Source organism: Acanthopagrus latus, chromosome 17 (genome assembly GCF_904848185.1).
Source record: "Acanthopagrus latus isolate v.2019 chromosome 17, fAcaLat1.1, whole genome shotgun sequence".
NCBI lineage: Eukaryota > Metazoa > Chordata > Actinopteri > Spariformes > Sparidae > Acanthopagrus > Acanthopagrus latus.
In genome coordinates, this window is record NC_051055.1 from 27,174,547 (window position 1) to 27,186,046 (window position 11,500).

Here is an 11,500-nt window from a genome sequence, read left to right on the forward strand (position 1 = left end):
AAAAGTTGTTTTCCATACACTTATAGTATTTTATAGCAGTTTTTGACCTGGAAGATTAATTTTCTTTTTCTTGCAGTAAATATGTTCTTTCATCAGTTGCATGAGGGTTTAGTTTTATTATGAGACGAAGCCCCATATAGGACAATGGTGCAATAGCTTGTAAAGTGGCTATAAATAGTACTGACCCCCTTGGATATTGACTTAGTGAACTGCCCCAGCAATCAGCAGACTAAATAGAGTTTCAGATATTTGTTATATAATATATTTTTGATTAAATGACATTAGTTTATAGAAATATTCTTTCACTTTGACATTATAAAGTGTTTTTGGTAAGTTTTTGTCAGCAAAAAACTGACTCCTTTTTGGCACTGTGTGTGGGCAAAAATAGGGATAAATTGCTCTATAGTGTGAAAATTAGTTAAAAAAAAAAAAAGATAAATAAATATATAAAAATACTTTTGCCAAAATTGGATGCAATATTCATTAATACAATAAAATAATCCAAAAAAAAGGAAAAAAATTAAAAATAAATAAAACAAATCCCATCTTTCTGGTCTACTATCCTGCCAAAACTCTTTATTCTTTGATTTCTGTGTTTTGTAGTTTTGGAAAAAGGTAAATTGGGAATAAATCCCGACACGTGATTGGTCCGTCGCAGCACAACGTAGGCGGATTGTCAATTCCAGTCATACGATCTGTCATCATCGTTCGTACAATGCGAAAAGGGAAGTTGAAAGAAGTGGGAGAGGGACATCGCGGAGCCTTATGAAATCCACCGTTACAGTAGCTGTCTGGTTTATCGACCCACTGTGAGGAGCCGCAGATATTATCCTGGAGACACCGTTTACATTAACTAGCTTCCTCTTTTTGCTGGGTGAGTAGCTAATATTAGCGTTAGCTTGCATGCTAATGGCTATCCGGAGGGCTCCTCCCGATGCGGCCACAGCTAAACAACGTTCGCTCACTGGGGTAGCCAGCCCAGTGTCTATTATGTGGCTAGCTAACGTTAGCTAGCCTGTACTAGAAGGGCCAAGCTAGTTAGCACAGCGACTTAACGTTGTTCGGCTGGTGAATCCGAATCAGATGTCACGTTTAGCCCATTACCACATTAATGTTAAGCCACGTTTAATATCACAAACATCCGAGACTGTATTTAGTCCACTGATTGACAGGGCAGCTCACTAAATTAACGTCATGCAGCTAAGGTTAGCTAGCTGTCACTAGCTGTACACACCCAAAACTGCATCATCTGTGTCCTGGCATTCTCAAACGTTACATAAATGTCAGATCGAGGGTGTAAAGCTTCTACCAGCGTTGAAACTGCTGTTTGACAAGTTTAAAAAATATAAATGCTTTCTCACAGGGCACAGATTTGTCCTGGGCTAAGACGTTTTGGAAGTTACTGGGTAGCTGTGTTGCTAACGCTAGCAGTCGTTACTCTGCTAATTCGAGCCAGTCAACAACAACATAACAGGTTATTTGTGGTGAACTGTGTGTCGTAACGCGATTTTCGACGTCGCTGACAGTCATTATTCCTGGACTGATACTTTGTGTTGACAGTATACATGTCTTGAGTCACAGAGGGAAGCCTGTTGTTGTCTGGTTAATATGGTCGGTGTTGTTATTCACCATAAATGTCTCAGACCGGCAGACAGACACAACTGTAATGTAAGTTGGCCCTGGATCTTTGCCCCACCTATGTGACCAGACTCGTGTCATACTAATCCCACATTGTGATCGTCAGCCTTGTATAACTTAAAGCTACGAGCAGGAGTCGCCAGAGGTTTGTTGTTGCAGATTTGGAAACCAGTATTCCAACTTTTTTGTCATCTTTATTAGTTATAGTTAAAGGTGTACAGGCAGGATTTTTCCAGGGTCTTAAAAAAAACAAAAAACAAACTAATCCCTTTCAATCATCACTGGCAGTCCTCTGAGACATCTGCAGAGATCCTGGCCTCTGCCCGTCTTCTCTTACTTTGATGGTTCATGGTGTTTACTGTCACTCCGGTTGTACAAGTACACTCATGTGAAAAACATTTGGTTAGAGGCTCCACTACAGGAATGGTAAATAGCAAAAAAATACATCAAAGAAATCATAGTAAGTATGAAAACATGAGAGTGTGAAGCAAGAATGTATAATATATCTAGGCGTCATGCACAGACGGTTGGTGTTGGTGAGCTTGCGCACCCAAAGTATTGCCAACGCCACTGTTTGCTGATCGTGAACACACTATTCAACCAACAGTTCCTACATAGTATGCCTTTTAAATTGGCACAAGTGAGACATTCAGGTGCTATCATCATGCATGACCTCAAAACATCCGCCAAACCTTTGTATGTCTTTGCTGTACCTGTTGCGCTTATTTGCGTGGCTAGTTGTGGCAAGCGACCAACTATTGTTTGGAGAGGAAACACAGCGCGGCTGGTAATGTGAAACTTGTGTTGACTCACTGAGAGTTGAACTGCAGTAAAAAAAAAAATTCCCCCTTGTGTTAATGTACCTCCGGGGACACCTTGGCCTCCTGGTTTGCACAGTTGATTCTGAAGGAACATCGTTATCCACAGCGTAAAACTATAACATTAAGATTCCTGAGTGTTGACCCCATTCCACAAACTAATCGGTCAAGCCTTGTGCATATTTTTATATATAAAAAAAAAACCCTTACAGTTTTTGTGCTCTGTGTGTTACGAACACAACATTTTAGGCTCATTGATCTACAGAGAAAATTGGGTCTGCAACAAATGATAAATTTAATTATAGACTACTCTGCTAATTATCTTCATGATTAATCTTTTCCATTCTCAAATTTCTCTGACCCAATGTGACATCTTCAGATTGCTTCTTTTGTCCAACCAACACTCCCAAAACCCAAAGACTCTGCATTTACCATCATAAATCAAAGTAAAGCAGCAAATCCTTCTATTTTAGAAGCTGGAACTGACAAATGTTTGACATGTTTGACCAAAAAAAACTCAAATGATTGGTGGATTATCTAAATAGTTGGTGATTAATTTCCTTTCGATCAACTTGTCAGTTAATCGACTGCTCACTGCAACTGGAGAGAAATGCATTATAAGACAAGTATGTAATATTTGCCGAATGCTTTCATAAGCTACAGTTTCTTGTAATTTTTTTTTCTTTGTTTTTTTAAAGATTAAAGTTTTTTGACTTGCTCTGTCTTCTCTCTCCTGCTCAGGTATTCTTGACACTTCATCGCAGCACGTCAGCGTCCAGAGGGAGAGACCGGACAGTGTGACATGGCAAGTAGAGGCGGAGCTACACGACCCAATGGGCCGAACGCAGGCAACAAGATCTGCCAGTTCAAACTTGTGCTTTTAGGAGAATCGGCCGTGGGGAAGTCGAGTCTCGTACTTCGTTTCGTTAAGGGACAGTTTCACGAATTCCAAGAGAGCACAATCGGAGGTATGTATCCTCACTTGGCCATGTTGTGGCTTTTTTTCTGTGAACAGACATGTAAAAGATATACCAAGATGTTTGGTAGAAAATGTTGAGTCGTGTTGATCAGTGTTTCCCAGAGCCCAAGAGGACGTCCTCAAATGTTTTGTTTGCAACCTAAAGATATTCAGGTTACTGTCATAGTCTCAGTTAAACTGGTGAATCGATTAATAGATGATAACTTATTAGTAAATGAATAAATCTTTGCAACTCTATGTCACAACTCTTTTTTTTTTCCGATTTTTAATTTATGACTGAGGTTCGAGAATTGTGACTGTGTGAAACGTGCCAACAGGAACGAGGAACTGGAGGAATAATTCGATGAATTTTTTGGACATTTGCCCTTGGTTTCCATTATCATCGATGTAATCTTACACTTGTAGGCAAACATAGCGCACAGTGGATATCATGTGATTATATCAAAGTATCCTTTTCATTTTATGGCTATTTTCAGACTCACCTTAGGCCACTGAAAATGATTAGGCACAAACAAGGCAAGGTGCAGTCAAAGTCACACCTGAGGTTATCTGTCCACTGTGATCCGACCTTGTTTACTGGTGTTTTTTATTTTGGTGTTTTCTTCTGTTGTTATTACTATTTTTCCTGAGCCCTGATTAATGGAGCGTCAAGTACTTGTATTACTTTTACTTAAAATGTGTGTGTATTGTCAGTGTTATTAGCAAAAACTGTGTCAGGACAAATGACTAGTCTGCTTCTACTTCTAACCAAATCTATCATGGTTACAAACAAAATAACCTGAACCTGAGTCAATATGTCAGTATGGTAATATGCACAATAAAGTGACAAAAACAAAATTAATCAAGCCTAGTCCAATCTCAAACTCAATAGTCCTCTGTCACTCTTTAAACCACCCATAACTGCTTAATCCATAATTTAAGTATTTAATTTGGCAACAAAACAATACAGGTGGAATCATAATCTTCATCGTGTTGTGGAAGAAAAATAGATTTTCATTTGGATCAAATTCGACTCGCTCAAAGATACCAGCCATCTAAATACACCTAACTTCCTCATCATGATTTATGCATTACTTCCTGAGAAATTTTTAAAAAATGTTGATAAACACCTAACAGTAACTCACAATGTTAAAGAAGGTGATAAAACATACTTGGATTCATTACTTTATTCAGATCTGCACCCAAAGTTAACAGGGTCTGTCCAAGACTCTTCCTCCAACAAAGTTTCGTTTAAATCAGTTCAGTAGTTGTTGTGTAATCCTGCTGACAAACCAACCAACCAACAAACCAACCAACAAATGTAAATGGGTGAAACCATAACCTCCTTGGCCGAGGTAATGAAGGTTAAATAATGTGCTGTGTGACTTCCACCCTGCTTCATGCCTCAACTCCTGCCCAGATCTTTGATGTTCAGCATGAAACATGTTTAATATTACTGCGACCAGACTTAGTCCAAATGTGGACTAAGTCAACCAGATAATCCTCCTCTGTGTGTGTGTGTGTGTGTGTGTGTCTAGCACTGCTCTCAAATTATCACCTTCACAGAAACCCATTTTGTGTAGCTCAGTAGCTCCAGGCCCAGTTGTCACCGGTTCCTCTGCTTTGTGCCCGTACAGCTGCCTTTCTGACTCAGACGGTATGTTTGGACGACACAACAGTCAAGTTTGAAATCTGGGACACAGCTGGTCAGGAGCGCTACCACAGTCTGGCTCCCATGTACTACAGAGGTGCCCAGGCAGCCATTGTGGTGTATGATATCACAAATGAGGTGAGTCAGGTGCCGGCTCTCGTCGACTGTCGCTGTTTCTGTTAGTGATGAGGAGATTGTGGGGGGTTTCCATCAAGCCAAAAAAAGAATCTATTTTGGGGTGCTGACAAATAAGTGCTGTGCTGTGTAGACAATGTATACCTATAAGAGACCGAAAATGTCCTTGAGTCAACTCACTCGAAATTAGCTTCTAAGCTGTGTTTCCACTGACACACTTGCAGTAAAATACCCTTTGACTACTGTTTCCACTACGGACAGTACCCTTAAACGTAGGCGGAATTGTTACTGGCCGGCTTCGGGTTAACCACTTTTGCATATCCGTTGGAAAACAATAGGTGAGATTGGTCTTATCTCTTAATAAGCTGCTGCATTAATTAACTGACACTCTGTGAACCTGTACTGGACATTACTGCCCGACTGACAGCATAATCAAATGTTCTGCAGTGTTTTGAATCCACATTCGTCGACAGTTGGGTGACAAAAACCTCAGGACGGTACAAACAGTTCTTTCGGTACCATCCACAACTTTTGACAATGGAGACACAAAAATAACCATCCCAAAGTGTAACAAACCCAACTGGACTAAACCAGATGGCACCGTGGAAACAGGGCTGTAGTCTTTTGAACAGCAAGTGTCTACTGTTCACAGGCTTGACATTGAAACAGCTGCCATTAATAGAGATCATTTATTTGTATTCATTATATAAGTTGTACCTGAAAAATAACGTGTGGTTAATTGTTTGTGGAGGAAGGCAGACATAAAATAAATGAGGAAGGTGTTAAATGTCAACAAGACCTTTGACTGAACATCCCTCAGTGAAAAAGCCAGCAGTGATATTGTTCAGTTTTTAACTTAAAGGTTGCATATTGTAGAAAGTGAGACTCGTGATTATAAAGCAGGTCTGAGTGCTTAGAAATACTGTGAACAGATCAAACAGCATACAGAAATGCATGCTAACGTACGTTTTCAGCAATGTGCCTTTTAAATGTTAAACCACCATGTGGAAACACAGTGGGCGGTGCCTGCTCAGGTCCGTGAGAGCTGACCAATCCGAGCGAACTGGGCTTTTCGAGAGGGGGGCCTAAAATGAAGTGTTCAGACAGGATGAATCGAGGTGCTGCAGTGATTAAAAAAAAAACAATATGCGACTTTTAAATTTCTGATGACATTTCTGCTCGCCTTTCTAAAATAACTTCTGTTCCATCAGATAATCACATGTTCAGAAGAACACATGTAGCCCACATTTAAAACATGTTATCACTGTGCATTATTGGTGATATTCTTACTATACAAAATGCTGCTTTTACCCTTCCTAAGCTGAAGACATATTTCAATTTGTTTGACATTTCATGAAAAGCCTCATTTCTTTGAGTCTCTCTTCTGAGCCTTGATCAAAAGACAAGACAAAGCTTTCCCAGACATCATGGGAGCACTCCTGTTGCCCTCATCTGTCCATCACTTGGATCTTATTGTTATTTTCACTAACTGAGTCACCCCACTTCCCCCAACCCCTCCCTGTTTTGTTTGCCAGGAGTCATTTGTACGGGCGAAGAACTGGGTTAAAGAGCTTCAGAGACAAGCCAGTCCAAATATTGTAATAGCTCTGGCTGGGAACAAGGCTGATCTCGCAAACAAGAGAGCACTGGACTTCCAGGTTTGTGTTCTTCAGACCCTCATTAATTAACTGCCGGATGTTGTCTCAGCGCCTGCTGAAGGTTACATAAAGCATTCACTGATTATCATTTGTAACACATGCTGACAGAATAATAGTCTCTCTGTCTGATCGGTCCTGATCTTGTCTTCTGCTTGGAACTCACCTGCTCTGCTTCCTCCATGTTTACATTTTTGTGAGGTTCTTTAAGTCGTGTTAATTAATGACTTGCTAACGTTTGTTGGACTTCCACAGGATGCACAGTCGTACGCAGATGATAACAGCTTGCTTTTTATGGAAACATCAGCGAAGACCTCTATGAACGTGAACGAGATATTCATGGCCATTGGTAAGTTTCTCAAACTGAATCTGTATGAAGGTTTTCACATTTCTGAGAATTAAGGCAAAATGATTGATGTCCTACTCTGCTGTTAGAAGTCTAGTACACCAATTTCCTGACCAGATGTGGACAGATGTGGATTATGTTGCCTTTGAGCGACAGTAAAAGACAGTGTTTGTGTTTATGAGCCTCCAACTGGAGTTTATTTTACAGGTTTACAAATAAATTGGAAAAAAAAACCTTTACTGTTCAGCTGGTATGTTGATCACCAGTCAGTCTGTTGTGTGTTGAAAGAAAATGTTGCAGCCCATAATGTACCGTTTACGCTTTTTGGAAACTTCCTGGTGTTCAGACTTGTTCCAAAATGCAGTTGTGATCTCAGTGAAGTGAGACGATCTCGTGCTTATGGAGCCTCTCAGCTTGTCTGGAGGACACTGTGGCCTTTGCAGGATCACAACATCTGGCAGCCTAAACCCCATTTGCATTTGAAGGACACGCTGTATTTCTTCCATAAAGTCATCATAGAGTTCTTGCAGATTAATTCCAGTCGGCTACACAGTGTAATATGTGATCTGAGGTGGAGAGTGGCAGTGTCGTCAAAGGAGAGTTTGTCCACTAGAGAGCGCTGATGAACTTGCTCACCACATTATTAAAACATTAAAACTACTTCACACCCCCACTCCACCCACACTGTTGTTTTCACTTATGTTGCTTGACTTACCAAGCACAGACTGTGCTGAAAAAACTCCCATGTGGGCGTGAACCAGGTGTGCATGTTGTGTTTTATTCCTCTGTGCTAATATCTCAGGGTCATTTACAAAGCGTCTTTAAAGAGCGGTTTAACACCTTGTTTTAGGTTTGAACATGCCTTCTTTACAGATTCTAAACATGCATTCAGTTCTGTTTGAACAGCAAGTGAAGTTTAACAAGGCAGAGAGACACGTTACAGCTTCATACTGTCCTCACTGGTAACAGGTGATTCAGGGACGCAGTGAACCAGAGAACGTCATAGATTTGTCTCCAGTTTTGGGGGTTTAAGAGGTCAAAATGTAAATTATTTATTTTGTAATGAACACTGCAGACAGGGAACAGGATCAGTTGTAAATGGAATTAAATGACTGCACACTGACTGGCCTTTATCTGTGAGGGTAAAGACGTGGTCGATTCTGTACACTTGTGCCATTTTGAAGTATCTAAATCAGTTAATTACATCAGTTCCAGATCAATCTTTACTTTTGTTCTCAACTTCATTCTCATTGAAAACCCCACAGGACAGCAACACAATTAATTAAGTTGGTAGGACTTTGTTTACTTCTTAAAAGATTTCGGATGAAATTGAACGAAACGAAATCTGGATTAGGGATCGACTGATATCTTTTTTTTTTTTCATTCTGATAATTAGTAATCAAGGAGACTGATAACAGATATTTGGAAAGGAAATTTAAATTTAGAACAACCACAGATGATATGTACAATTACTAATTTACTCAACTTATGTATGTAAGCACAATTTTGAGGTACTTTACTCGAATTTCCCCATTTTCTACTACTTCATTCTTACACTGTTCTAATCAAAAATACTGACATTAATATTTGGAAAAAGTAGGATAATTAATACAGTTGTCTTTGCAGATTGATTAGTTGAAAATCAAGTTTATGCTGAAGACATTTTTGTCTGTAATATGGTGGGTGGTGCTGAAAGGGGCCAGACATAACAAGTCATTTACACATTGAAACGAGCAAGATTTAGTGTAAAACAACTCTGAAGAATACATTTTGGCGTCATCACACGTGTTCATCATGTGGTTAATTATCGTGACATCATCGCTGATCTTGTTGCCGTGTCATTGCAGCAAAGAAGCTACCCAAGAACGAGCCTCAAGCGACCGGCACCAGCAGCGGGCGGAACCGGGGAGTGGACCTGACAGAGACGGCTCAGCCCACCAGCCGCCCCTGCTGCAGTAACTAACCCAGCTCTTCCTGCTCATCCACCCCTCCCTCCCCACCACACACACACACACACACACACACACACACACACACACACACACACACCCTCCACCCTTCTGCCCCCCCTCCTCCCTCTCAGCTGAACAACATCTGGACATCTGGCTCCTCGACTTCCTGACGTCCGACCTGAGCGTCAACCTCACTCCCCTGGAATAGCTAAAAGACTCTGTATAGCTGCATTTCTAATACCTTTTATTTTGTTGATGTTCTTTTTTTTTTTTTTTTTTCTTTTTACTTTTTTTAAGAAGTGTATATCAGTATAATGGATGCATGTATCACTACAACGCCTAAAAAACACACACACATTTTTATCTTTTATTCAGTTGGAAGACTAACACCCCCATTTTAGAAAAAGATGAGCGAGTGAGAGACCTGTGAACGTGTGAATGTGTCGTGTTTGATTTGCTGATGAGAAGGTGTAGCTTCATTTGTCACTTCGCAGGGTTGACGTGCGACACGTACGATGTTGCCTGTAATACTCTTTTGTGTGCAGGGTTATGTTATGCTCACAATCAGAGGAGAAACCAAATTTGTTTCCATCGAAGGACCGTCGCGCACAGCAAGAATCCCTCCCTCCTCACATCTGTCACACAAGAAGACGTCACCATCCGAGGCTCCTGAAGGAAAGTGCAGAGAATGAATTTGGTACCGTCCGGTTTTTGGAAAAAGTTGGTAAAGAAAGAAGAGTAATAGTCGATACGCATCTGGCTTCCCATCACGTAAAGCAATATGGGCTTAAGTAACACGTTTTGGAAGTGCGAGAAGATCCGGAGCCGACACCTTCAGGTCGACATGACGGGATTTTAAATTCGGCTTTGCTATTTAACAGATGCTTTCATGTCCATCGCAGAAGTCTCATGTTCAATTTTCGACATGTCTAACGGCTTCACGAGGAAAAGAAAATCACCTGGAAACCTGAAAACTGTGGAACATCCCGCTCTGTGAGTCGTCCTGCGAAGACTCGGACATACGACTCGTTCTGTGTTAGATTTCTTGTCTCTGTTGATCCGCTTCTGTTTCTGTTTCAGGCCAGTAAATCAACCGGCATCAATTTTTTGGGGGGGAAACTCAAATCAGACGGGGGATTGTTTTTAGACTAGAGTTCGGACGGCACACATGCAGAAAAATTGGACTACTACTCATTGTCACGAGTCTGTGGAAAAAAAATATATATACTCTAATGTTGTTATAGGGTGCAATGTTGCAATGTTGTCTTCTTCCTCCTTTAGTACAGCTTGCAGAGCTCACGAGCTCACCAGGAAATTATCTAGAGACTCCGAACAATTGTACAGTTCAATATAGGTCTGCTTTTTCTTTTCTTCTTCTATTTTTTTTTTTTTCTCCAAGTTTCATCCTCGACCTCGTCACACACAGGTCAAATGTTACGCAGTGGTGGTCTTTTTAGGTATATGTAGTGTTATTAACAAAAATCCCTCTCTGGTGTCTTGTTACTTTTCTTCAGAAATGGTCCATGGTCATGTTTGAAAGGAACTTTTATTGCATTGCACAGTGTTGATCATGTTTTAATTAATGACTGCCCTTCGATTTTATATGACGGACTGTATTGGACTTGCTAACCTACAGCTATAAGCAGGTAGCATAATTAACCTTACTGGTGGTCTCTCTTACAGCTCAATGAATTTTAATGATGTAAAACAGCATTACTAGTGATGGGCTGATAAGTTTTGAGTGTCTGAATACAACTTAATAAATTCAATAAAGAGGTCTCTTGTACGCTTTTTTGCTACGAGTATGTCAGCCACATCACATGAGACGGAGGTTTTCGAATTATGTGACGTGTCTGTGGTGCAGGGAATCAAAAGGTGGATGATTTGATCAGATAAACTTCTCTAGAGGAAGATCTTTGCGACCAGTCATCCACCCTTTTTTAATAAATTTATCAGTGTAGTGCTGAAACATGTGCTTAGTCATTAGTTTCTGAGGTTTAAAGTTAAAGTCCTCAGGAGGATTTCTAACCACAGCTGCAATGACTACTAGATAGAAGAACATTAAAGGGTAACACCACCATTTTCACACATTTACTGTAAGTGTGGTTTCTACTGCATATGTGAAGAGAAGGAGTGCAAACCCTTTTGTGGCTCCAGAGAAAGCCGCATGTCATCTAATGAATTCCCCCAATGATGTCACTCTGTGGCAGAGTTGCATCGTGGGTAATGTAGGCGCCTAGATTGTGTAAAGCAGCACACGGTCAAACGTGGACAGATTCAGAACGTGATCAAAATGGATAATATATATCACCTTTTTTTTATTCGGTGCTTTCTTCATTTTCAAAGC

General features: G+C 40.4%; 1 protein-coding gene across 1 annotated transcript; it reads left to right on the top strand.

Moving 5' to 3' along the window:
- Positions 1-668: 668 nt before the first annotated feature.
- On the top strand, positions 669-10,939 carry rab5ab (RAB5A, member RAS oncogene family, b). Its single transcript, XM_037074487.1, has 6 exons — positions 669-874; positions 3,198-3,424; positions 5,052-5,203; positions 6,736-6,858; positions 7,111-7,204; positions 9,049-10,939. Exons 2-6 carry the CDS (start codon positions 3,259-3,261, stop codon positions 9,162-9,164), a joined length of 651 nt encoding a protein of 216 aa, XP_036930382.1. The 5' UTR covers positions 669-874; positions 3,198-3,258; the 3' UTR covers positions 9,165-10,939.
- The last annotated feature ends 561 nt before the right edge of the window (positions 10,940-11,500 follow it).